At 65.8% G+C, this 26,492-nt stretch overlaps 1 protein-coding gene across 2 annotated transcripts in view; it reads left to right on the plus strand.

Annotated features, from left to right (window-relative positions):
• SLIT1 (slit guidance ligand 1) overlaps window positions 1–26,492 on the plus strand; it is a 130,089-nt gene that overhangs the window by 86,379 nt on the left and 17,218 nt on the right. The window contains exons 7-25 of one of the 2 annotated variants that reach the window (XM_065408481.1): window positions 261–332; window positions 500–686; window positions 1,208–1,329; window positions 2,830–2,901; window positions 9,113–9,184; window positions 10,274–10,345; window positions 10,507–10,650; window positions 11,168–11,331; window positions 11,918–11,941; window positions 12,687–12,831; window positions 13,093–13,167; window positions 14,803–14,946; window positions 16,817–16,960; window positions 18,756–18,922; window positions 19,694–19,826; window positions 21,891–21,959; window positions 25,060–25,131; window positions 25,493–25,564; window positions 26,341–26,412. In XM_065408481.1, coding sequence (XP_065264553.1) covers window positions 261–332; window positions 500–686; window positions 1,208–1,329; window positions 2,830–2,901; window positions 9,113–9,184; window positions 10,274–10,345; window positions 10,507–10,650; window positions 11,168–11,331; window positions 11,918–11,941; window positions 12,687–12,831; window positions 13,093–13,167; window positions 14,803–14,946; window positions 16,817–16,960; window positions 18,756–18,922; window positions 19,694–19,826; window positions 21,891–21,959; window positions 25,060–25,131; window positions 25,493–25,564; window positions 26,341–26,412 — 2,022 coding nt within the window. Of the gene's footprint in view, window positions 1–260; window positions 333–499; window positions 701–1,207; window positions 1,330–2,829; window positions 2,902–9,112; window positions 9,185–10,273; window positions 10,346–10,506; window positions 10,651–11,167; window positions 11,332–11,917; window positions 11,942–12,686; window positions 12,832–13,092; window positions 13,168–14,802; window positions 14,947–16,816; window positions 16,961–18,755; window positions 18,923–19,693; window positions 19,827–21,890; window positions 21,960–25,059; window positions 25,132–25,492; window positions 25,565–26,340; window positions 26,413–26,492 lie in introns of both variants that reach the window. The other variant, XM_065408482.1, reaches the window with a different exon arrangement.

Raw genomic sequence — 26,492 nt, forward strand, 5'->3', positions numbered from 1 at the left:
GGGGGGGGGCTCTGGCTGGTCGGTCCTGGCGGGGGGTCACGCGGGGGGGCTCTGGCTGGTCGGTCCCGGCGGGGGAGGGTCACGTGGGGGGGAGCTCTGGCTGGTCGGTCCTGGCGCGGGGGGGCTCTGGCTGGTCCGTCCCGGCGGGGGGGGGGCACACGCGGGGGGTGGGCTCTGGCTGGTCGGTCCTGGCGCGGGGGGGCTCTGGCTGGTCTGTCCCGGTGGGGGGGGCCCTGAGCCGTCTCCATCGCTGCTCGCAGGACGCTGAACAACAACAACATCAGCACCATCCCCGTGTCCAGCTTCAACCACATGCCCAGACTGCGGACCTTGTGAGTGCGGGGGGGTTGGGGGGGTCTGGGGGAGGGGCAGGGCATGGGTGGGGTGGGATGGGGGATAGGCCCTGGGGGATGGGGAGGCCCGGCTGGGGCCAGGGGACGGGTGGGCGGGGATGTCCCTGTGGGGGGGACCCCGACACTGACCCTCTGCCCCTCCCCAGCCGCCTCCATTCCAACCAGCTGTTCTGCGACTGCCACCTGGGCTGGCTCGCGCAGTGGCTGCGCCAGCGCCCCGCCATCGGGCTCTTCACGCAGTGCGCCGGGCCCCCCCCCCTCCGCGGCATCAGCCTGCCCGAGCTCCAGAAAAACGAGTTCAGCTGCTCAGGTGAGGGGGCTGCGGGGGGCCCTGCCTGTGGGGGGGGGTCCGGGATGTGGGGGGGGTCTGGGCTGTGGGGGGTCCCTGCCTGGGGGGTTCTGGGATGTGTGGAGGGCTCTGGGCTGCGGGGGGCCCTGCCTGGGGGGGTCTGGGATGTGGGGGGGTCTGGGCTGTGGGGGGTCCCTGCCTGGGGGGTTCTGGGATGTGTGGAGGGCTCTGGGCTGCGGGGGGTCCCTGCCTGGGGGGGTCTGGGATGTGGGGGGGGTTCTGGGCTGCCGGGGGGCCCTGCCTGGGGGGGTCTGGGATGTGGGGGGGGCTCTGGGCTGCCGGGGGGCCCTGCCTCAGGGGAGGGAGCTGCTCTGGGCTGCAGGGCTGGTGCCCTGGGAACCGAAGAGCCTCTTCGGGGGCGTGAGAGGAGGGCGATGCCACGTCTCCGCCCGGCCCAGCACCAGCCGCGCCCTGGAGCTCCCTGCCCCCGCCCCGCCGTGCCCCGGTCTCACTCGGCCGCTGCTTTGCTCCCCCGGCAGGACAAACGGACACCGCCCACGCCCAGGTCTGCAGCCTCTCGTCCGGCTCCTGCCCCGCCATGTGTACCTGCAGCAACAGTGTGGTGGACTGCCGCGGCAAGGGGCTGACGGCCATCCCCGCCAACCTGCCCGAGGGCATGACGGAGATGTGAGTGCGCCAACGCCCCCCGCTGCACCCCCGCCCAGCCCCGCCCCCAGGAGGGTACCGGCCCCCAGCTGTTGGCCCCAGAGGGGGAGTATGTGGGGCATGGGCGCACAGCTGTCACGGCCCCCCCAGGTCGCTGCTTCGGAACCGCAAGCCAGACTGACTGTCACATGGCTCCCGGTCCTGCCTCTTCCAACCATAGCCCCGCCCACAATCCAGCCCTGCTCCGCCCCTGTCCCCACCCCCGTTCGGCCCCCTCCCTGCTCAGCCCCCCCCACTGCTGCTCGCTGCATCCCACCCCTGTGCCCCACGAGCAGACAACCCCGAATGGTCTGGTCACCCCCAGCCGGGGCAGGGGGGTTGGTGGGGGGCGGTGAGGCGACAAACACTCCCCTGCTGCCACCGTCCCGGGGCCCGGGCACACGGGGCTGGATTCTGCCGTTAACGGCTCTGTGGTGCCCGTGGGGCTGCATGACAAGGCAGAGCTGAGGGGTCACGGGCCTGGCTCCCTGCCTGCCGAACACCCCGCGGTGCACACTTCCCTGCACACGCGCACTGTCATACACGTCTGTGCACACATGTTTGCACACGCACGGTCTCCCGTGCACACACAGACTGTTCGGGCCCCTCTCAGCCCGGGGGTGCTGGCAGCACTAGCTGGGGGGTGAGGGGTCCCCCTAGGGCGATGCTGGGCGGAGCTGTGGCACTGACTACCTGCGATGGAACAGGCCAGGGAACCGAGGGGGGCTCCCCCACTATCCCTGTCCCAGTATCTGCATGGTCCCGCTCATGGCCTGCCCCTTGCCGGCGATGCCCAGGGCCCCACACCAGAGGCCCCAGAGGGCTGAGCTCTGAGCAGGGCCCCTTGCTGCCCCGGCGGCTCCTGCTCAGCCTGGGGGTCCCCTCCCTTGGGAGCCGGTCGGGAGCTGTCAGGGCAGCCGTAGGCAGCAGGAGGATGTCGCCGCTCGAGGCTGGAGCCGGCCCTTGGACAAGCCAGTTGCCCCGGATCCCCAGGGACCCCCCCCCGGGGGGCTGTGCCCTGCTCGCCTGTTCCCCCTGGACTTCGCCCAAACTGTAACTAGAGCGAATCTCCGTTGGGAACTCCAGCTGAGCCAGCCCAGGGCGAGCCCGCGCCGCTGAGAGCGCCCCTGCTGGGAGAGGTGGGGCTGGGGCAGCTCCCCCCACAGCCAGTGCCCCACTGTGCCCCCACAGCGCCCCCTGCAGGGAGAGGCGGGGCTGGGGCAGCTCCCCCCACAGCCAGCGCCCCGCTGTGCCCCCACAGCGTCCCCTGCTGGGAGAGGCGGGGCTGGGGCAGCTCCCCCCACAGCCAGCGCCCCGCTGTGCCCCCACAGCGTCCCCTGCTGGGAGAGGCCGGGCTGGGGCAGCTCCCCCCACAGCCAGTGCCCCGCTGTGCCCCCACAGCGCTCCCTGCTGGGAGAGGCCGGGCTGCAGTAGGCGGCCAGGGGGACGGGCAGGTTTGGTTCATTTTCTGTCTCCCCGCAGACGCCTGGAGTTGAATGGGATCAGATCCGTCCCCCCTGGGGCCTTCTCACCCTACAAGAAGCTGCGGCGAATGTAAGTGCCCCAACCCTGACCCTGGGCGTGCCCAGCACTGCCCCCCACGCCCTCTGCCCCATCGCCCCCAGCTCCTGCCCCGCATCCCTGCAGCCGCCTCTGGGGTCTCAGCCCGTGAGGAGCCCGAGGGGCCCTGCTCCTGTCCTGGGTACCCTGTGGTCCCTCAGCTCTGCGCCCAATGGAGTCCCTGGCACTGGGCCCCTCTGCCCCGGGCTCACGCAGCAGGTGCCAATGGGGCTTAGGGTGCCTGCTGGGTGAACCCAGCCCTCAGACCCGCCAACAGCAAATCCGGGCCCCAGGGCAGAAGTCACTGGACCCCCTCGAAAGGGCCGCCTGACACTGGGCGGTGCTGCGCCTGTGCTGGCTGGTGCCCAGCGAGCTCTTCCGGCACGGCCAGGGCTTCCCCATGCCCGCCCGCCTGCCTCGGCGCTGCCGGCAGGAATGCCAATACGGCGGTACCCTGGTACCCCGTATCTGCAGGAGATTTCTAGCCGGTACGGAAAGACGGGGGGGCCACCGGACGGCCCCATGCCAGCAGCTCCGCCCCCCCAGGGCATTCATTCTTAACAGCACAATACATATGCTAACAAACGTAAACAAAGGGTTTGTTAGCATCCGTAGGGCTGTTTTTACGTGGGTCAGGCCCCAGTCAAAGGCAGAGGAGGTGGGAAAGGCAGAGGAGGTGGCGATGGCAGAGGAGGTGGTGAAGGCAGAGGAGGTGGCGATGGCAGAGGAGGTGGGAAAGGCCGAGGAGGTGGCGATGGCAGAGGAGTTGGGAAAGGCCGAGGAGGTGGCGAAGGCAGAGGAGGTGGCGATGGCAGAGGAGGTGGCGATGGCAGAGGAGGTGGGAAAGGCAGAGGAGGTGGCGATGGCAGAGGAGGTGGGAAAGGCAGAGGAGGTGGCGATGGCAGAGGAGGTGGCGATGGCAGAGGAGGTGGCGATGGCAGAGGAGGTGGCGAAGGTGGAGGAGGTGGGAAAGGCAGAGGAGTTGGTGAAGGTAGAGGAGGTGGGAAAGGCAGAGGAGGTGGCGATGGCAGAGGAGGTGGCGATGGCAGAGGAGGTGGCGAAGGTGGAGGAGGTGGGAAAGGCAGAGGAGTTGGTGAAGGTAGAGGAGGTGGGAAAGGCAGAAGAGGTGGCGAAGGTGGAGGAGGTGGGAAAGGCAGAGGAGGTGGCGATGGCAGAGGAGGTGGCGATGGCAGAGGAGGTGGCGAAGGTGGAGGAGGTGGGAAAGGCAGAGGAGTTGGTGAAGGTAGAGGAGGTGGGAAAGGCAGAGGAGTTGGTGAAGGTAGAGGAGGTGGGAAAGGCAGAGGAGGTGGCGAAGGCAGAGGAGGTGGCGAAGGCAGAGGAGGTGGGAAAGGCAGAGGAGGTGGTGATGGCAGAGGAGGTGGGAAAGGCAGAGGAGGTGGCGAAGGCAGAGGAGGTGGCGATGGCAGAGGAGGTGGCGAAGGCAGAGGAGGTGGCGATGGCAGAGGAGGTGGCGAAGGCAGAGGAGGTGGCGAAGGCAGAGGAGGTGGTGATGGCAGAGGAGGTGGGAAAGGCAGAGGAGGTGGCGAAGGCAGAGGAGGTGGCGAAGGCAGAGGAGGTGGTGATGGCAGAGGAGGTGGGAAAGGCAGAGGAGTTGGGAAAGGCAGAGGAGGTGGCGATGGCAGAGGAGGTGGCGATGGCAGAGGAGGTGGCGAAGGCAGAGGAGGTGGTGATGGCAGAGGAGGTGGGAAAGGCAGAGGAGTTGGGAAAGGCAGAGGAGGTGGCGATGGCAGAGGAGGTGGGAAAGGCAGAGGAGGTGGCGAAGGCAGAGGAGGTGGCGATGGCAGAGGAGGTGGCGATGGCAGAGGAGGTGGCGAAGGCAGAGGAGGTGGCGAAGGCAGAGGAGGTGGTGATGGCAGAGGAGGTGGGAAAGGCAGAGGAGTTGGGAAAGGCAGAGGAGGTGGCGATGGCAGAGGAGGTGGCGATGGCAGAGGAGGTGGCGAAGGCAGAGGAGGTGGGAAAGGCAGAGGAGTTGGCGATGGCAGAGGAGTTGGTGAAGGTAGAGGAGGTGGGAAAGGCAGAGGAGTTGGCGATGGCAGAGGAGTTGGTGAAGGTAGAGGAGGTGGGAAAGGCAGAGGAGGTGGCGATGGCAGAGGAGGTGGCGATGGCAGAGGAGGTGGGAAAGGCCGAGGAGTTGGGAAAGGCAGAGGAGGTGGCGATGGCAGGGGAGGTGGCGAAGGTGGAGGAGGTGGGAAAGGCAGAGGAGGTGGCGATGGCAGAGGAGGTGGCGAAGGTGGAGGAGTTGGCGATGGCAGAGGAGGTGGCGATGGCAGAGGAGGTGGGAAAGGCAGAGGAGGTGGCGATGGCAGAGGAGGAGGCGATGGCAGAGGAGTTGGCGATGGCAGAGGAGGTGGGAAAGGCAGAGGAGGAGGCGATGGCAGAGGAGGAGGCGATGGCAGAGGAGTTGGCGATGGCAGAGGAGGTGGGAAAGGCAGAGGAGGTGGCGATGGCAGAGGAGGTGGCGATGGCAGAGGAGGTGGGAAAGGCAGAGGAGGTGGCGATGGCAGAGGAGGAGGCGATGGCAGAGGAGTTGGCGATGGCAGAGGAGGTGGCGATGGCAGAGGAGGTGGCGATGGCAGAGGAGGTGGTGATGGCAGAGGAGTTGGCGAAGGCAGAGGAGGTGGCGAAGGTGGAGGAGGTGGGAAAGGCAGAGGAGGTGGCGATGGCAGAGGAGTTGGTGAAGGTAGAGGAGGTGGGAAAGGCAGAGGAGGTGGCGATGGCAGAGGAGGTGGCGATGGCAGAGGAGGTGGGAAAGGCCGAGGAGTTGGGAAAGGCAGAGGAGGTGGCGATGGCAGAGGAGTTGGTGAAGGTAGAGGAGGTGGGAAAGGCAGAGGAGGTGGCGATGGCAGAGGAGGTGGCGATGGCAGAGGAGGTGGGAAAGGCCGAGGAGTTGGGAAAGGCAGAGGAGGTGGCGATGGCAGAGGAGGTGGCGAAGGTGGAGGAGGTGGGAAAGGCAGAGGAGGTGGCGATGGCAGAGGAGGTGGCGAAGGTGGAGGAGTTGGCGATGGCAGAGGAGGTGGCGATGGCAGAGGAGGTGGGAAAGGCAGAGGAGGTGGCGATGGCAGAGGAGGAGGCGATGGCAGAGGAGTTGGCGATGGCAGAGGAGGTGGGAAAGGCAGAGGAGGTGGCGATGGCAGAGGAGGTGGCGATGGCAGAGGAGGAGGCGATGGCAGAGGAGGTGGCGAAGGTGGAGGAGGTGGGAAAGGCAGAGGAGGTGGCGATGGCAGAGGAGGTGGCGAAGGTGGAGGAGGTGGGAAAGGCAGAGGAGGTGGCGATGGCAGAGGAGGAGGCGATGGCAGAGGAGTTGGCGATGGCAGAGGAGGTGGGAAAGGCAGAGGAGGTGGCGATGGCAGAGGAGGAGGCGATGGCAGAGGAGGTGGCGAAGGTGGAGGAGTTGGCGATGGCAGAGGAGTTGGGAAAGGCAGAGGAGTTGGGAAAGGCAGAGGAGGTGGCGAAGGCAGAGGAGGTGGCGAAGGCAGAGGAGGTGGGAAAGGCAGAGGAGTTGGGAAAGGCAGAGGAGTTGGGAAAGGCAGAGGAGTTGGCGAAGGCAGAGGAGGTGGCGAAGGTGGAGGAGTTGGGAAAGGCAGAGGAGTTGGGAAAGGCAGAGGAGTTGGCGAAGGCAGAGGAGGTGGGAAAGGCAGAGGAGGTGGCGATGGCAGAGGAGGTGGCGAAGGCAGAGGAGGTGGCGATGGCAGAGGAGGTGGGAAAGGCAGAGGAGGTGGCGATGGCAGAGGAGGTGGCGATGGCAGAGGAGGTGGCGATGGCAGAGGAGGAGGCGAAGGTGGAGGAGTTGGGAAAGGCAGAGGAGGTGGCGATGGCAGAGGAGTTGGTGAAGGTAGAGGAGGTGGGAAAGGCAGAGGAGGTGGCGATGGCAGAGGAGGTGGGAAAGGCCGAGGAGGTGGGAAAGGCAGAGGAGGTGGCGATGGCAGAGGAGGTGGCGAAGGTGGAGGAGGTGGCGATGGCAGAGGAGTTGGTGATGGCAGAGGAGGAGGCGAAGGTGGAGGAGTTGGGAAAGGCAGAGGAGTTGGGAAAGGCAGAGGAGTTGGCGATGGCAGAGGAGGTGGCGATGGCAGAGGAGGAGGCGAAGGTGGAGGAGTTGGGAAAGGCAGAGGAGGTGGCGATGGCAGAGGAGGTGGGAAAGGCAGAGGAGGTGGGAAAGGCAGAGGAGGTGGCGATGGCAGAGGAGGAGGCGATGGCAGAGGAGTTGGCGATGGCAGAGGAGGTGGCGATGGCAGAGGAGGTGGCGATGGCAGAGGAGGTGGGAAAGGCAGAGGAGGTGGCGATGGCAGAGGAGGAGGCGATGGCAGAGGAGTTGGCGATGGCAGAGGAGGTGGCGATGGCAGAGGAGGTGGCGATGGCAGAGGAGGTGGGAAAGGCAGAGGAGGTGGCGATGGCAGAGGAGGTGGCGATGGCAGAGGAGGTGGGAAAGGCAGAGGAGGTGGCGATGGCAGAGGAGGTGGGAAAGGCAGAGGAGGTGGGAAAGGCAGAGGAGGTGGCGATGGCAGAGGAGGAGGCGATGGCAGAGGAGTTGGCGATGGCAGAGGAGGTGGCGATGGCAGAGGAGGTGGGAAAGGCAGAGGAGGTGGCGATGGCAGAGGAGGAGGCGATGGCAGAGGAGTTGGCGATGGCAGAGGAGGTGGCGATGGCAGAGGAGGTGGGAAAGGCAGAGGAGGTGGCGATGGCAGAGGAGGTGGGAAAGGCAGAGGAGTTGGCGATGGCAGAGGAGGTGGCGAAGGCAGAGGAGGTGGCGAAGGTGGAGGAGGTGGCGAAGGCAGAGGAGGTGGCGAAGGTGGAGGAGTTGTCACAGGAGCTGGCAGAAGCTTCGTTTGGGCGTAACGGAGGCGCTGCTAGTGTGTTACCGGAAGGCGGGGGGATTGTCCTCCCCAGCCTTCGCTCATCTGAGACGTTTTCAATGTGGGGGTGGCTGGACCCCCAGTGACACCTGGAAGTACGGGTGGCACCAGGGGCCCAAAGCAGCATTTTACAACTGCCTGTTTAACGGACGCAGTTGTAAAATTGGAAGGGGGGTGTTGGAGGGGACAGGGAGAGCGTAGGGGCCGCAGGCTGGGGGTGGGGCAGAGTCACGTGGAGGGTCATGTGCCCCCCCTTGTGTCCCTCCCACGCGTGCAGTACTGGCAAGAGGTGATTTCTACTTGCACGACTGGCCGCCGGTACCACCCTGTGCGCCCAGGAGCCCTGCAGCCCGCCCGGGCCCCCCCGCCGTGTTCCCGTTAATGGTTCCCACCCGCGTGCAGAATGAATTTGAATGATGAATTTGAATGACCCTGTGGGTCACATCACCTCCGTATTGGTGCATAGAACAAAATCCATGCGGTGGGGGTGGGGCCGAGGGGTTCGGAGTGTGGGAGGAGCTCAGGTGGGGCAGAGGGTTGGGGTGCAAGGGCTCCAGCTGGGGGTGCGGGCTCTGGGGTGGGGCCGGGGCTGAGGGGTTTGGGGTGCAGAAGGGGACCCCCAGGCCGGGGCTGAGGGGTTCGGAGTGCTGGAAGGGGATCAGAGCTGGGGTTTGGGGTGCAGGAGGGGGCTTCGGGGATGCAGTGCCCCTCCCCCGGCCGCGGCAGGTCCCTGGGCGGGTTCCCTGAGCGCCTGCGTGGCGGAAACTAGGCTGTCGGGCGGCTGCGTGGCTCACAGGGACCCACCCAGGCTCTTTTAAATTGCCTGGGCCCCTGGGCAATTCCCCCTTTCCTCCCCCCCCCCCCCCCCCCCCCCGTCGGCCTGCCAGCCCTAAGGACCCGGGCTCACAACCGGCCGGGCTCCCAAGAGCGACAGCCTCCCAGCCCATCCCCAGCTCCGTTCCTGTGAGCCCGTCCGCCAGCCCATCACCCTCACCTCAGGGCATGCACCTGCCACGGCCCCATCATCCCTGCAGGGCCCGTGGGGGAGAGACCCGTCTCCTCCCCCTCTGCCCCAGGGCTGCCAGTGCCCTCAGCAGTGCCCGGCCTGCCCCCAGGGCCTTCCGGGGCACCCGCCAGCCCCCCCACCGCCCTTGTTCCCCTCCGCCCGGCAGGGGCGGCTGGGCAAGGACCTGGCCCCTCCATGGGGTGCTGGCCAGCGCCGGGGGAGACGCTCCCTGTGCCCCCCCCCCCCCCCCAAGGCTGCAGCTGGGTGGGGCTGGGGCGGCGGGCGGGGGCTGGGGACAACACTGGGCATTTCCCCCTTTGCCTTGCAGAGACCTGAGCAACAACCAGATCTCGGAGATCGCGCCTGACGCCTTCCAGGGTCTGCGCTCGCTGAACTCGCTGTGAGTCCCCGCGCCGGCCCCGGCCACCCCCAGCCCCCTGCCATGGGCTTCACCGCGCCCAGAGCCCCGGCAATCACACGGGGGAATCCGACTCCCCTCACTCCCGACCCGCAGCCCCTGCCAGACCAGCCCTGAGCCCCTCCCCCAGCACGGCCAATGCCCCTCACTCCCGACCCACAGCCCCTCCCATCCCAGCTCTGGGTCCCCCCCCAGCTCCGCCAATGCCCCTCACTCCCGACCCGCAGCCCCCTCCCATCCCAGCTCTGGGTCCCCCTTTACTCCACCAACGCCCCTCACTCCCGACCCGCAGCCCCCTGCCATCCCAGCTCTGGGTCCCCCTTTACTCCACCAACGCCCCTCACTCCCAACACGCAGCCCCCTCCCATCCCAGCTCTGGGTCCCCCCCAGCTCCGCCAATGCCCCTCACTCCCGACCCACAGTCCCCTCCCATCCCAGCTCTGGGTCTCCCCCAGCTCCGCCAATGCCCCTCACTCCCGACCCGCAGCCCCCTCCCATCCCAGCTCTGGGTCCCCCCCCAGCTCCGCCAATGCCCCTCACTCCCGACCCGCAGCTCCCTCCCATCCCAGCTCTGGGTCCCCCCCAGCTCCGCCAATGCCCCTCACTCCCGACCCACAGCCCCTCCCATCCCAGCTCTGGGTCTCCCCCAGCTCCGCCAATGCCCCTCACTCCTGACCCGCAGCCCCCTCCCATCCCAGCTCTGGGTCCCCCCAGCTCGGCCAATGCCCCTCACTCCCGACCCGCAGCCCCCTGCAGGTTTGGTCCTTGGCCTCTCTGGAGTGAGGATGAACAGCCCTGTCTGTTGCGTGGCTCGGCTGAGGCCAGCCCGTCGCACTGTGAGGTGGGTCTTGTTTGGCGGCGGAGGTAAGATCGCTGGCCAGGCCCGAGGCTGGGGGCCCCAGCAGCGTGGGGTGGCCCGTGCTGGGGGTCGGTAAAGCTGGGGGCTGTGGGGCGCAGATGGGGGGATCCGTGCTCCTTGCTGGGGTCCTGTGGGGATCCCCGTTCGCTGGGCTGGGGGCTCAGCCCGATGCCCGGGGGCTGCGTGCGAGCGACTGGCTCTGTCTTTTCCAGCGTGCTGTATGGGAACAAGATCACAGACCTGCCCCGGGGCGTCTTCGGGGGACTCCACGCGCTGCAGCTTCTGTAAGGACGCGGCGGCTCCGGCAGGGGGCGGGGGGCTGGGGCCTGCCCGGCTCTGCTCTCGGGAGCCCGGCGTGCCAGCCCTGGTGTCGGCGGGGCCCAGAGCAGGGCCGGCCTGCGTCTCTGTTTGACATCTCCCTGCCTCCCCCCCCCCCCCCCCCCAGGCTCATCAACGCCAACAAGATCAACTGCATCCGCGCCGACACCTTCGGGGACCTGCAGAGCCTCTCTCTGCTCTCGCTGTACGACAACAAGCTGCAGGGCCTGGCCAAGGGCACCTTCGCCCCCCTGCGGGCCATCCAGACGCTGTGAGTGCCAGGCAGCGCCAATCGCCAAGTCCCGGAGCTTGGGAGGATTCCTGCCCCGCCCTGCATGGCCCACGTGGGGCAGGCTCCTGGGGCAGGCTCTGGTTCAGCCCGCGGGCTGGGGGGTGGGCAAAGAGGCCTTCACGCCCTCCGGATCCTGGGCTCCCCTGGGGCCAAGAGGGGAAGAAAACCCTGGAACCGGGTAAGTCAGAGCAACCAGGGAGGTCCCAGCACCACATGCTGACGCCCCCCCCCCCCCAGCAGGGCTCAGTGGGGCAGCATGGAGCTGGCTGGGGCTGGGGGGCATGAGCAGCTCCGCAGGCCCCAGGGCAGTGCAGAGGGGCCAGGCTGGGGGTTGCTGTAATTTACCCAGAGTCCCTAGAGCCCTGCGGGGTTTGGTGCGAGCTGCGAGCCGGGGGCCCTGCCCAATGGGGGCAGCACCCCCAGCTCAGGGCCTGGCCAGTAACGCTCAGCGCTGGGGCCAGCATCCCCCTCCTCCCCTCTGCATCCCCCCCCCCAGGCACCTGGCTCAGAACCCCTTCATCTGCGACTGCAACCTGCGGTGGCTGGCGGATTTCCTGCGCGCCAACCCCATTGAGACCAGCGGTGCCCGCTGCGCCAGCCCGCGCCGCCTGGCCAACAAGCGCATCGGCCAGATCAAGAGCAAGAAGTTCCGCTGCTCAGGTGAGTCCAGGCCCCTCCCTGCCCCCCTGCGGCCGCGGGACCCCGGGGGCTGGGGGACGGAGGCAGTTCATTGGGGAAGGCAGCTGGGCCCAGCAGTGAAGGGAGCGAGGGGCCAGTGCCCCCGTGTGCCGAGCAGGCAGAGGACAAGCCGGGGCACGGAGTCTCCACGCAGCCACAGGGAAGCTGGAACCCAGGCTCCTGCTCCTCCAGCCCCGGGCCCTTCCCTGGGGAACCAGAGCGTCCGTCCATGCAGCCGCTGTCACTGCCCCCGCGGGCTGGGGGCTCCCCCCTGGGCTGCTGCTACTGCAGCACTATCCAGAGGCCTTAACTGAGCCGTGGGGTGCTGGGCCCCGCAGAGACACCACGTCACGCCCTGCCCTGCCCAGCTCCCAAGCCACATAGACATCAAGGGAGGAGGGGAAACTGAGGCACGGACCTGGAGGGACTTGCCCAAGCTCAGCCGGTGTGTCAGTGGCAGAGCCAGCGCACCAGAGATCTCGCCAGGCACCACCAGCCGTCCCCCCTTCCCACGCGGGCCCCAGCGCCGGGCTGCCCCGCTAACGTGTTTGTGCCTTTCTCTCCGCAGCCAAAGAGCAGTACTTTATCCCAGGTAAGGACCGAGCTGGGGCTGAGGGGACGTATCTGCACAGGGACTGTCCATGGGCCTCTCTCGAACGGGCTGTGCTTTGCCGTGTGACGTCCCAGGGTAGCTGGGTACGGTGCCACGCAGGACTCCCACGGCCCGGCTCTCCGGCCCGGCACAGATATTGCCGCCCGCTGCTGGCACCTGGGGGTCTGGCCCCAGAGGCGGCGAATGGCCCTAACCCAGCCTGGCCCCGCGCCCCACACAGCCCCCAAGCGATGGCAAAGCCAGTGCAGCGTCTGGCTCCAGGGAGCGATTCCCACGCAGCCAGCACCCCCTGCAGGCACAGAGCAGGAATCCTGCACCCAGGAGCCGGCTGCGGATCGCGGCCTCAAGCAGGGTCTGGGATGTAGGGTGAATGAGAGCAGAAAAGCAGCCGTGGCCCCTCCCCACACCCGGCTGCCGGGCCCTGGCTGGGCTTCTAGTGGAGAGCAGCTGGGGGCTGCGATTGGGGGATCTCAGGCTGGGGCCTCACCCCCCGTGGGGGGCAGGGGTGGCCCTGAACCCCCCCGGCCCGGGGGCCTGATTGCTGCAGGGAAATGGCATCTGCTCCTAAACCCCGGGGGAGCAGGAGGTGCAGCTCCTTGCGCGGCAGGCTGCGCTGCCCCCTGCTGGCCTTGCTGCACTGGGGCCGGACTGTGGCAGGCCAGACCAGCCCCTCAGCAGGGCGGGGGCTGGCGTCCTGCCCTCCCTGGCGTCTCTCTTGTGGCAGGCGCGGAGGATCACCAGCTGAACAGCGAGTGCAGCAGCGACGTGAGCTGCCCCCCGAAGTGCCGCTGCGAGGCCAACGTGGTGGAATGCTCCAACCTGAAACTCACCAAGCTCCCGGAGCGCATCCCGCAGGCCACGGCAGAGCTGTAAGCCCCCCCCCCCCCCCCCGCCCCGGCTCCCCGCGCGCCGGGCGTCCTGCCCCGGCTCTGTCTGGCGCACGCGCACTCGCCTTGCCAGAGCCTGCAGACCCCCGCGTAATGCCCCCGCCCGGTTCAGGGAGCTGCAGGCCTCACACCAGGGTGGGGGGGGCTGGGGGACTTCCTTTATTCCTCCCGGGGGGGTGAGCACTGCCTGGGTCTCATTGTTAGCGTCTTTGTTCTTCTCTCCCCACCTCCCCCACCCCCCAGACGCCTGAACAACAACGAAATCTCCGTCCTGGAGGCCACGGGGCTCTTCAAAAAACTCCCACACCTGAAAAAAATGTGAGTACGACCCCAGCAGTCCTCGCGGCCACGGTGAAAGCATGTGAGATACCGCACGCAGGACCCGGGGAGTGGGGCACGGCCAGTGGTAGGGAACGGCTGACAATGCAGCATCAACCTGTGGAACTCACTGACACAAGATGTCCCTGAGGCCACAAGCTGAGCAGGAGTGGGCAGTTCTGTGGCTAGTGAGAATAGCCAGAGTTACAGTAAACCTGCCTGTGACGGTGCTGCCCGTGGGAGCCAGCTGAGGTCACTCAATCAGGGTGAACTGCAAACAAAACGGGGCAGAGAAACCCCAAACGCTGGGGGATATTCCAATACTTAGATTTACCAAGCCACACAAAACAGCTCCTGTAGGACCTCACCGGTTACTCAGAAGTCCAAATAACGCAGTTCCCTTAAAGTGCCCAGCCTCAGGCCTCCGTCCAGACACACCTGTCAGATATGATGATGATTACTGAAAATCTTATCAAATAAAAGAAAAGGTTCTTCCAATTCCAAAGGATCAGCCACACACCCAGGTCCAATGATAACTTAGATCTTACCCAGAATACACGCTATAGCCAATTCTTATTAACTAAACTAAAATTTATTAAAAAGAAGAGAAAAGAGAGAGCGTGTTGGTTAAAAGATCAATATACAGACAGACTTGAATTCAATTCTTGAGGTTCAGATACAGAGCAGAGGTGAGCTTGTCGTTGCCAAAAGTCCTTTTAGAAATAGTCCAGAGGTTATAGTCCAATGTCCATATTCAGGGTGGCTCCAGTCAATGACTGGGGATCTCAATCCTTGTGGCTTAAGGTTCCCCCTCTTGAAACCCAAAGCAGATCTGAGATGATGTTGGATCCTGTCCCAGGGTTTTTATACATTTCCAGCAGCCTCTCGGCCTGAGAAAACAATAGCTTAACTCTCCTTCTCCCAAACATCCTGGCAATTAGCACAGGGTAATTTATCCATTAAACAGTTCAGCTACAGGTTACCACAACCTTCAAAGAGACATAGAGACAATAATACTATTTCACTCAAGTATCATCAGAAATGTTAATATTCCTTTTTTGATCTTTGAATCAAAGTTATAGCAATAGACAAGACTTGTTTGCTTACATCACAAGACCTGAGCAAACACCTACCCTTCTACCTCTAACAATGCCGGCTGCATTTCAAAGCTCTATTCATTTACAGATCCTCCTAACCAGTCTCTACAGGTCAGCCCTGGGTCAGGTCAGTCTGGGAGGTAATTAACTCTTTCTGGCCCTGTCACCTTCCAATGAGATATTATATTACACTCATAACGTCACACTGCCATTCTAGGGTACAAGCCAGCCTCTCACGACAGGGGCCAGGAGGAACCTTCCCCCACGGACCGGTTATTCTACTAGTGCCCACTAGGGGGTGCCGTGCACCTTCTCTGCAGCAGCTGGTGCTGGCCCCTGCTGGAGAGGGCAGCCGGGGCTGGACGGACGCCCCCAGCCGGCCCATGTTCCCACGTCACGTAGGACCGGACGCCCCCAGGGAACAGAGGGGTGGGACCCAGCAGGTGATGTCCCGCAGTGCACAGGGCTGGCTCTCTGGGGGACTGCAGCCCCCGCATCCCCTATGTGGGCCCAGGCAGCCACTCCCCTCTCTCCCCAGCAACCTGAGCAACAACAAGGTGATGGAGATCGAGGACGGGGCCTTCGAGGGGGCAGCGTCCGTCAGCGAGCTGCACCTGACGGCCAACCAGCTGGAGTCGGTGCGCAGCGGCATGTTCCGGGGCCTGGCGGGGCTGCGGACCCTGTGAGTGGAGCCGGGGCCACATCTCGCAGCGGGGGTTGGGGGGGGCCTCCGGGTGGGTTTCGGGGCCTGGGTGAGGCTAAACCCGATGCCTCGCGCTGCACCCCGCGCCCGCATCCTCCCTCCCGGTGCCTCGTGCCGCGCCCGCTTCCTCCCTCCCGGCGCCGTGCCCCGCGCCTGCATCCTCCCTCCCGGCCCCGCGCCCGCGTCCTCCCTCTCGCGCTGCACCCCGCGCCCGTGTCCTCCCTCCCGGCGCCTCGAGCCGCACCTGCGCCCGCATCCTCCCTCCCGGCGCCGCGCCCAGCACCCGCATCCTCCCTCCCGGCGCCCCGCGACGCACCCCGCGCCCGCATCCTCCCTCCTGGCGCCTCACCCCGCGCCTGCATCCTCCCTCCCGGCCCCGCGCCCGCGTCCTCCCTCTCGCGCTGCACCCCGCGCCCGTGTCCTCCCTCCCGGCGCCTCGAGCCGCACCTGCGCCCGCATCCTCCCTCCCGGCGCCGCGCCCAGCGCCCGCGTCCTCCCTCCCGGCGCCCCGCGACGCACCCCGCGCCCGCATCCTCCCTCCTGGCGCCTCACCCCGCGCCCGCTTCCTCCCTCCCGGCGCCGTGCCCCACGCCTGCGTCCTCCCTCCCGGCCCCGCGCCCGCGTCCTCCCTCTCGCGCTGCACCCCGCGCCCGTGTCCTCCCTCCCGGCGCCTCGAGCCGCACCTGCACCCGCATCCTCCCTCCCGGCGCCCCGCGCCGCACCCCGCGCCCGCATCCTCCCTCCTGGCGCCTCACCCCGCGCCCGCGTCCTCCCTCCCGGCGCCTCGCCCCGCGCCCAACACCCACGTCCTCCCTCCCGGCGCCACGCCCCGCGCCCAACGCCCGCGTCCTCCCTCCCGGCGCCTCGCCCCGCGCCCAACACCCACGTCCTCCCTCCCGGCGCCACGCCCCGTGCCCAACGCCCGCGTCCTCCCTCCCGGCGCCTCGTGCCTGGGCTGCATCCTCCCTCCCGGCGCCCCGCGCCGCACCCCGCGCCCGCATCCTCCCTCCTGGCGCCTCACCCCGCGCCCGCGTCCTCCCTCCCAGTGCCTCGTGCTGCGCCCGCGTCCTCCCTCCCGGCGCCACGCTCCGCGCCCAACACCCACGTCCTCCCTCCCGGCGCCACGCTCCGTGCCCAACGCCCACGTCCTCCCTCCCGGCGCCACGCCCCGCGCCCAACGCCCGCGTCCTCCCTCCCGGCGCCTCGTGCCTGGGCTGCATCCTCCCTCCCAGCGCCTCGTGCCGCACCTTGCCCGCGCGCCGCCTGCTCCTGAGAACAGGCCCCTGCAGCTCCCCCAGCAGGCGCTACCCAGGCGGCTCTCCCTACTCGGGGCAGCCTCCCAGTTCACCCCCTGCCCTAGCACAGAGCCTGATCATTGCTGTGTCTGTCTGCCTGCCGCCTGCCGCTCGCACTCACCCCGGCCCTGGGGACAAGAGGGAGACCCCCCCACTTACCCTGGCGCTGTCAGGGCAGGAGGGTGCCCTGTGCCTGCTTCCTCGCTCCCGGGGCCAGGGGCAGGAGGGCTGGGGTACAGCCAGGGCATGGTGCCACCCTCGAGCACTGCCCCCGCTGTAGGCACCGTTGCTGCGCTGACGTGGGGCGTCGGTTTGCTGCTGGTCTGGGCCAGGCCCATTGCTGCCTCCCCGACCCCAGCTGGCCTGAGTCCCTGAGACTGCTCCTGGGGGGTCCGTGCGCACAGCGCCCCGTGCACATGGCAGTGCCCCCGGCAGGGCGGGGCCGAGTCTCACTGCACTGAGGGTTCCTGGGTGCGAGGCAGGCAGCGGGCGGGTGCGGCTGGCGTGGCGACAAGGCGCCGCTCGCGGGGCTGTTAACCCTCCCTCCCTCCCAGGATGCTGCGGAACAACCGCATCAGCTGCATCCACAACGACAGCTTCACGGGGCTGCGCAGTGTGCGTCTGCTCTCGCTCTACGACAACCAGATCAGCACCATCGCGCCTGGCGCCTTCGACACGCTGCAGTCGCTCTCCACGCTGTGAGTCAGGGTGTCCCCGGGGTCCCTGCCTCTCCAGGCCGGCTCAGCCCGGCCTGGGGACCCGTCCCTCCCTCTCCCAGCCCCGCTGGCGCTGGGCTCTGGGGTCGGTGATGCTGTAACGATGTGGGAGCCAGATGAGGTCACTCAATCAGGGTGAACTGCAGACAGAATGGGGCAGACAAACCCCAAACGCTGGTGGTTATTCCAGTACTTAGATTTACCAAGCCAGCCCAAAACAGCTTCTGTAGTACTTCACTGGTTACTCAGAAGTCCAAACAACACCGTTCTCAGGCCTCCATCCAGACACACATGTGAGATATGATGATGGTTACTGAAAATCTTATCTCTTCATATAAAAGAAAAGGTTCTTCCAACCCCAAAGGATCAGCCACACACCAGGTCCAATTATAACTTAGATCAGGGGTCGGCAACCTTTCAGAAGTGGGGTGCCGAGTCTTCATTTATTCACTCTAATTTAAGGCTTCGCGTGCCAGTAATACATTTTAACGTTTTTAGAAGGTCTCTCTATAAGTCTATAATATATAACCAAACTACTGTTAGGGTTAGGGTCAGGGCCAGGCCGGAAAGCAGGCTGAGCAAGGCTGGAGGTCCAGACCCCGGCTGGCAGGAGGTCAGCGGCTGGAACCCCAGGTCAGCAGCTGAGGTGAGTGGAGTGGGCGGCTGGTCGGGCTGAGCAGGGCCGGAGGCCTGGTCCCTGTCTGGCAGGGGGCCTGCGCTGGAACTCCAACGGGAAGCAAGGGGAATGGGGCTGCGGCCGGGGGGACCCCGGCTGGCAAGGGGCCAGCAGCCGGAACCCCCAAGCAGCGACTGAGCGGCTCAGCCGGCGCCGTGTGCCATCAAAAATCGGCTCGCGTGCCACCTTTGGCACGTGTGCCGTAGGTTGCCGACCCCTGACTTAGATCTTACCCAGAATACACATTATAGTCAATTCTTGTTAACTAAACTAACATTTAGTAAAAAAGAAAAGAGAGAGAGTGTGTTGGTTCAAAGATCAATATACAGACAGACTTGAATTCAATTCTTGAGGTTCAGATACAGAGCAGAGGTGAGCTTGTTGTTGCCAAAAGTCCTTTTAGAAATAGTCCAGAGGTTATAGTCCAATGTCCATATTCAGGGTGGCTCCAGTCAATGACTGGGGAGCTCAATCTTTGTGGCTTAAGGTTTCCCCCTCTTGAAACCCAAAGCAGATCTGAGATGAAGCAGGGTCGTGTCCCAAGGTTCTTATACATTTCCAGCAGCCTCTCGGCCTGAGAAAACAATAGGCTTAATTCTCCTTCCAAACATCCTGGCAATTAGCACAGGGTAATTTATCCATTAAACAGTTCAGATACAGGTTACTACAACCTTCAAAGAGACATAGAGACAATAATACTATTTCACTCAAGTGTCTTCCTAAATGTTAATACTCCTTTTTTGACCTTTGAATCAAAGTTATAGCAATAGACAAGACTTGTTTGCTTACATCACAAGCCCTGAGCACACAGCTCCCCTTCTACCTCTAACAATGCCGGCTGCATTTCAAAGCTCTGTGCATTTACAGATCCTCCTAACCAGTCTCTGGTTCGGCCATGGGTCAGGTCGGTCTGGGAGTTCATTAACTCTTTCTGGCCCTGTCACCTTTCAATGAGCTATTATATTACACGCCTAACGTCACAGATGCGCACGCCTGAGGCTTGGCCCAGGCCCCGCTGGCTCGGGAGCTGGGAGCCGCGGGGACTCGGGGTGCCCGGCCCTGCTGCCACCACGTTAGCCCTGCGCTCCCCCTCTGCTGCAGGAACCTGCTGGCCAACCCCTTCGACTGTAACTGCCGGCTGGCCTGGCTGGGCGACTGGCTGCGGAGAAGGAAGATCGTCACGGGGAACCCGCGCTGCCAGAACCCCGACTTCCTGCGGCAGATCCCGCTCCAGGACGTGGCCTTCCCCGACTTCAGGTGTGAAGAAGGTAACTCACAGGCGCCATGGGGCTGAGCGGGGGCGGCCGACGAGGGGTCCCCCAGCGGGTGCTTCCCGGCTGGCCACGTTGGGCCCCGCTGCCCCCTGGCACTGGCGGTGCTGACTCCCACCCCAGCCTCTCGGGCCTAGCTCTGCCCACATCCAGGCCGTGCCCCGGCTGGGTCCCGACCCAGAGCGTGGCTGAGCAGGGGCTGGGCTGGGACAGTACCCTGGCCCCAGGCATGCGATCCAGCCGGCCGGTGGCTGAGGGCGCGAGTCATGGGGGCACGCACCTGAACTGGACTAGCTCCAGCTGGGGAGTTAACGTCCCAAGCGCGGCAGGGACACAATTATTCTGATTTTTAGCCTTGGTTTGGTTTCGATTAAGGCCACACGAGACTGTAGTGCCGGAGCCCGTCTGCTCAGTCTCCCAGAGAGACGGTGAAGGGGTGACTTGGTTACGGCTCACAGTATCGCCAAGGGGAACAGGTACTGGAGACGGGCACTGCCGTCCAGTCCAGCCGGGGAAGGTCTAACCCGGCCCGGGGCTGGAAGCTGGAGCAAGATGTGGTCAGCCTGGAAAGCAGGCGTGGGCTGGCGGGGGCTGCGGGCGAGTAGGGACAAGTGACCCGGGTGCAGGTGGATTCTCCAGCGTGGGCAGATGTTTGTCTAGAATCGGCTCTAGGGGCTCTTGGGGGGCAGGCGCAGCGCCTTGGAGTGTGGGGGAATCTCTGCCCCCACAATGGATGGGCCCGTTACTTGCTGTGCCCCCCCTTTGCAGGCCAGGAGGAGACAGGGTGCGTCCCACGGCCACAGTGCCCTCAGGAGTGCACCTGCCTGGACACGGTCGTTCGCTGCAGCAACAAACACCTCAAGTCGCTGCCCAAGGGGATCCCAAAGAACGTCACTGAGCTGTGAGTAACCCAGGGCTCTCACCGCCCCCCCGGGCCGCGGCTCACGGGGTGGGAGCCTGCGGGGCCGGGCCGGCTGGACACAGGGAGAGCAGGTCAGATTTCCCAGAGGGGGCCGGGAGGAGGGAGGGGGTGACAGTCACAGAACAGCCGAGCCCTCCTGCCGCGGCCGTTCCCCCCGGAGTCCAGGGTGACACCCTGCACACTCAGGCCAGCTGATCTGCCTGGCATCGCACGCTGCTGCAAGCTCTGCTCTGAGTGACACTGCTGTAAATCCAGAGGCGTTCGCCCCGCGGCCCGCGAGCGGAGCCAGGCGTTGGTGTGGAGCTGGAGGTGTGAATTCCCGCCCCAGGAGAGGTGCCCAGCAGGCTGACAACGGCAGCGTCGTGAGGGGGGCTAGCCCTGAGCCAGAGGGGATCCCCCCTCCGCCGCGGCCTGGGAGAGCCCAGTCCTGGTGTCCCAGGGCCCAGCTGGGCCCGGCTGGGCTCGGCCCACGTGGGCGCTGGGTTGAGGTTGCTGCGGGAAGGCCTAGGCCAGACGAAGCTGTTCGGGCTGCTCCAAGGAGGGGGTCAGGGTAGCGCCACGTCCTTCGGCCCCAGAATGCCGCGGGGCGACCAAGTGTGTGACCCGCCCGCCGGGAGTCGGGGGGGGCAGGAAACGCCGCTAACGGGGGCTGCACATTAAAGTTCACCCTCCCGTTAGCGGCTGTTCCTGCTCCTGTGACCCCCCCTCCACGCCCCATCATTAAGCAGAAGCAGAACAAACCCTCGTTAGCAATGGGGCGCCCCATGCGCCGGCTGGGACTCTGGGCGGGGCCGTCTCTCGCCGAGCGCTCGTGCAGCACCCGCTGCATTGGGGCCCTGCGCTCGCCCGGGGCCGTACCCACGGGCCATGCTCCCAGCGGGGGCAGCCGAACCGGCCCCAGGCCCCGGCCCCTGTCTGCACCGCGGGGCGAGCGGCCGACCTCAGGCTGCCAACTTCCTACTCGCACTAAACTGAGCCCCCTGCCCCGCCCCCTCCGAGGCCCCGCCCCTCATCCAAGACCCTGCCCCCTCTCACTCCATCCCCCCTCCCTCTGTTGCTCGCTCTCCCCACCCTCATTTTCACCAGGCTGGGGCAGGGGGCTGGGGTGCAGGAGGGGGTGAGGGCTCCGGCTGGGACCGTGGATGAGGGGTTTGGGGTGCAGGAGGGGGCTCCGGGCTGGGGCTGAGGGGTTCGGAGGGCGGGAGGGAGCTCCAGGCTGAGGCAGGGGGTTGGGGTGTGGTAGGGGGTATGGGCTCTGGGCTGGGGTGTGGGGGGGTGAGGGCTCCATCTGGGGGTGTGGGCTCTGGTGTGGGGCCGTGGATGAGGGGTTTGGGGTGCAGGAGGGGGCTCCGGGCTGGGGCTGAGGGGTTCAGAGGGCGGGAGGGGGCTCCAGGCTGAGGCAGGGGGTTGGGGTTTGGTAGGGAGTACGGGCTCTGGGCTGGGGTGTGGGGGGGTGAGGGCTCCGTCTGGGGGTGTGGGCTCTGGTGTGGGGCCGTGGATGAAGGGTATGGGGTGCAGGAGGGGGCTCCGGGCTGGGGCTGAGGGGTTCGGAGGGCGGAAGGGGGATCAGGGCTGGGGTAGGGGGTTGGGGCCTGGGAGGGGGTAAAGGGTTCAGGCTCCAGGCGGCGCTTACCTCTGGCATCTCCCAGAAGCAGCGGCATGTCCCCCTCCGGCTCCTACGCGCTGCCCCCACCCGAAGCGCCAGCTCCACAGCTCCCATTGGCCGGGAACCGCGACTAGCTCACACACACTTCCAGCCTAGCCCACCTGGCGTCTCAGACAGACGCCACACACACGTACACACACGTGCACACTCACACACGTGTGCCCCCCCGCGGTCAGAGCGGGACCCTGATCCCCTGCGTGGCTCTGGCAGTGCTCCGCTCGGCGCGGTGTCGGGGGGGTCTCTGCACGGACGGACCCCAGGGCCGAACTGGGCGCGGTTGGTGCTGCACTCCCACGTGAGCCCTGCCCTCTCACTGCCTGTGCGCCGGCCTCCTGAGCCCAGCCCCATCGGTGACGGGCCTTTGTTCTCTCCCGTAGTTACCTGGACGGCAATCAGTTCACGCTGGTCCCCGGAGAGCTCTCCTCCTTCCGATCCCTGCAGCTGGTGTAAGTATCCTGGCCCCGGCGGCAGGGATCCCGTGGGCTGGGCTGGCCGAGACTCGAGCCGTGAAGGCCGGGCAGCGCGGGGGTGTGGGGAGCGAGCCGGCCGCGCAGCCTGGAGGCTGTGACAAAGCTGGGATCAGCCCTCGGGGGCTCCTGGCTCCAACCTGCCGCTTCTCTCGCTGCGTGTGCGGAAGGTTTCCCAGCTGCTTTCCCACAGGGGGCCGGTGAGGGGCAGGGACCGCGGGGGCCCTTCCAGGCTCTGGCAGGGCGTGTGCTCTAGCAGGCCCAGCTTCTTCTCCCCATTCACCCCCAAATTCACCCCCTCTGCCCCGTCCCCTCCAACCTGTCCCTGTCCTGTCCTTTCCCTGCCCTCGTCCCAGTCCCACATCCCGCTGCACTTTTCTGTTCAGGGCACAGCCCAGCACTTCTGCAGAGCAGCCCCCGGCGGCTCACGTTAAGCACCCAGAAAACCAGGCACACACCATTAGTGGCCCCTTTAAGTGACTTGCCCAGCATCTCACAGGAACTCTGTGGCAGAGGCAGGGACAGACTCTAGTGCTCCAGGGCAGCATTCGACTGCGTTAACCACGGACACTGAGCAATGGTGTAATCACAGACCAAGAGGGGGGCCCCGGGGGCCAGGCGCTCCCCCAGGGCTTGGGCGCCTCTGGCTCTGTCCCCTGCGCTGTGACCAGGAACGGGAACGGGGTGACTTGGGCCCCAGAGGGGAGTGTGGGCAGAGGGCAGGCAGAGGATGAATGCAGGACCGACCGTGGAGCGCTCCGGTGCTGCAGGGATCGGGGCCATGCTAGTACTGGAGGGAAAATGCGTCTGTACATGGGGGTGAACGAGGGTTGCACAGGCTCTGTTCTGGCGTTTCCTATCGACTCTGCAACTTTCATACTGTTCTTTTAACCCAGTTTTTAGCCCTGCCAGTCCCAGTCTTGTACCACCCAACAGCCCCAGTCCTCTAGGGCCAGGCACACCAGCCTCCTTCCCCCATCTACTCCTGGGCAGACAGCGTCTTTTTCTCCAGCCTCGTTCTCAGAAATGGCTGAACTGGTTTGGCTGAAACTTTCCCCGAAAATTCAGCCTGAGGCAGCCACCTGGCGAGGAAAGTTTCAGCCCACGTGGCTGAAGTTTGGGAAAGTTATAAACAACTGAGAATAAGGGCTTATAATGGGAAGTGTCGGGGAACCTTCCTGGTAGGTGGTGCTCCCAGCCCCTTGTCTGAGAAACCCCACTCCCTTCCCTTTGGAGAAACCCCCGTAATGCTTGTTCTCCGTCGCCGACCCTAGCCCCCCCTCAGGCCCCGGAATGAGCTTCTCAGCCACTGGAGTCTTTGGTCGCGAAGAAGCTCGTAGCTGAGAACTAAAACTCGCTGGATTTGCCGGTGGGCCGCAGGCGCATTGCTCTGCCTTGAGATGCGAAGCCGCCAGACGGAGGAGCTGTGGGCAATGCACAGCGGCTGGAGCCCACTGTGAATCCAGCCCCTGGCTGCCCATGTGCTAACTCAGTGGTTTGCTGGTCAGAATCCCTCCCTGGGGCTGAGCCAGGAGCCGGCTGGGCTAATCAGGCCATGCTGGGACCCCTTGCAAGCCACCCTTTACGACGAGTGGGTCAAATTCTACCCAGGCCCCTGCCCCAGATAAGCCCTGACTTAGTGGTGCACAGGGCAATGCTTCGATGGGCCCATCCCTGGAGTCCCTGGGGGCCTCCCCCCCCTTCCCCCGTGCTGCAGTATCCTCACCCCACCCCATGCGGCAGGGCCTGGCTGTCATCCCCGCTGAGCTGAGACCCAGCGAGCCTACGGGACTCGCCATGGGGCTCAAAGACTTTACGGCCAGAAGGGACCATCGTGGTCATCTGGTCTGGCCTGCTGCACATCGCAGGGCCCAGAACCTCACCTGCCCGCTCCTGAGATAGACCCCGACCACCGGCTGAGTCACGGACATCCTCAAATTGTGGATTAAAGACGTCAAGTTACACAGAATTCACCACTGACGCTAGTTTAAACCTGAAGGCAAAACCCCCACCAGGGCCTCTGCCAATCTGATCTGGGGGGAAATTCCTTCCCAACCCCAATATGGCGACCAGACCCTGAGCGTGTGGGCAAGACCCAGCAGCCAGACACCTGGGAAGGAATTCACTGTGGTAACTCAGAGCCCTCCCCGTCTAGCGTCCCATCACCGGCTACTAGCCGTCACTGATTGGCCATTGTGGGCAGTCCCATCACACCATCCCCCCACACATGTGGAGCCGATTCAGTGTTTTGCCCCCACGGCTCCCGTTGGGAGGCTGTTCCAGACCCTCACCCCTCTGGGGCTTAGAAACCTTCTCATGTTGAGCCCAAACTTGTTGACGGCCAGTTTGTCTCCATTTGTTCTTGGGGTAAGTCTGTGACGAAGCAGTGAACTACTTACCCAGCGGAGCAGCCCCGCTCTCCTCCCTAGGGCTTGCGCCCGCCACCCACATGGGGCGAGTGGAACCTGCATCACACACCCCCCTGCAAAAATCACACCAGGCCATAAAAAGCCACGACACTGGCTTAGCACCCGTCAGGGCGACCGGTGCCTTTCCTTTGCCTCCTGGTGCCGGCACGGGGAAGTCACGTTGTCAAGCTTTGCTGTGCAACCCGGAGGGCTGGAAACTAGCGTGGCAAAGGGAACGCTCAGCTCAGCGCGTGACTCGGCAGCTGTGGCTTCACGAGAAACACCAGCGGCCAGGAGACTTGCCAGTGTCGTGAGCATTGGCAGCACTCGTTAATCGAGTGGCACGTGGTTAAACTGCCACCGGAAACCGCTTCCTCCTGGAGCTGCCGGCGCGCAGTGTCCCGGGACCCAATGGGCGAGGGGAGCCCGTGGTGGCTGGCAGAGGAATCACACCACCTGTAAGGCACCCAGGGCTGTCCTAGACTGGCCACAGGGGGCGGCATCTCCTACCAAACCACTGTTCCCTCCCACTGCCCCGGCCCCTCGGGCTGCACCCTCCTGGACGTCCCGCGCCCGCCGTGGTGTGTGAAACCAGCCAACGCCACCCCACAGGCTGGGGGAGGCCGAGAGCCCAGCTCCAATTGACACCCTGCTGTGCTCGTGTTTTCCAGTGACCTGAGCAACAACAAGATCAGCTCCTTGAGCAACTCCTCCTTCACCAACATGAGCCAGCTCACCACCCTGTAAGTCCCGGGGCCGCGGGGAGGGGCTGCGGCTCCTGACCCAGCTGAGGGGTGGGCGGGCGAAGGCCAGGAGGTGCTGCAGACAATAGGCCGGGATTGCTGCCGAGGCCTCTGGGCTGTGCAGTCCAGCGGCCGGTTCCTGTACTAAGAAGAACCGTAATTAGCGGCACTGCTAGAGGGCGCCCGAGAGGCTGTGTCCACGGGGTGCTGGGTCTGTGCCGGGGCTGACTAGCGAGACGTCCCGTTAGGTGAATGGCGCGGGAGCGGCCCAGGGGAGCCCCACCGGGGCACCGGCCCCTCGCCGGGTGCGTGTCGGCGCTCAGGGGACGTGACCACGTGTTGCTCTCCTCTGCTTCCCCAGGATCCTCAGCTACAACGCCCTGCAGTGCATCCCCCCGCTGGCCTTCGAAGGGCTCCGAGCGCTCCGGCTGCTGTAAGTACGTGCCCCTGCCCGGGCGGTGCCCTGCCCTGCCCTGCTCACAGCACGGGGCCAGGGCGGGGCCCAGCTGGCACCTCCATGGCCCTGTCAGTGGCCTGCTTTGGAGAGGTGCTGAGCACCCACAGCTCCGGGGGGTGAGGTGCGCAGTGTGAGGACGTGTGTCCCAGCTCGGCTCTGCAGCAGGGGGCTGGGGAAGGGGCCAGGCGGACGCTGCGCAGTGCCAGGGGGCGGGGGGCTGGGGAAGGGGCCAGGCGGACGCTGCGCAGTGCCAGGGGGTGAGGGGCTGGGGAAGGGGCCAGGCGGACGCTGCGCAGTGCCAGGGGGCGGGGGGCTGGGGAAGGTGCCAGGCGGAGGCTGCGCAGTGCCAGGGGGCGAGGGGCTGGGGAAGGGGCCAGGCGGAGGCTGCGCAGTGCCAGGGGGCGAGGGGCTGGGGAAGGTGCCAGGCGGACGCTGCGCAGTGCCAGGGGGCGAGGGGCTGGGGAAGGTGCAGGCGGAGGCTGCGTAGTGCCAGGGGACGGGGGGTGGAGACGGGTGAGGGGCGGGGCTGCTGCCATGAGCCCTGGGCTCCTGCTCCGCTGACTCCAGGTGGATGTAGCCTGAGTGTCTAAGCTGCCTGGGTGTCCCCCCGGGCCCCGCGCTGGGCAGGCGCGTGCCTGGCTCTGATGGAAATGCACAGGCTGCCCCGGTGGCGCACTCTGGCCCTGTGTTGGCATCAGCCTTGATCCCAAGCTGCCTGTGCCCTCTGGGCTCAGAGCCTCTTGTTCCCACAGGTCTCTGCACGGCAACGACATCTCCAGCCTGCCAGAGGGCATCTTCGCCGACGTCACCTCCTTGTCCCACCTGTGAGTAGCTCCCTGCGCCTGGCTGCCCCGGGAAGGCCCCACGGTGCCGGGCTGGGCTCCCCGCAGAGCCCAGAGCTCGC

This window comes from Emys orbicularis, chromosome 7, assembly GCF_028017835.1.
Source record: "Emys orbicularis isolate rEmyOrb1 chromosome 7, rEmyOrb1.hap1, whole genome shotgun sequence".
Taxonomy (NCBI): Eukaryota; Metazoa; Chordata; order Testudines; family Emydidae; genus Emys; species Emys orbicularis.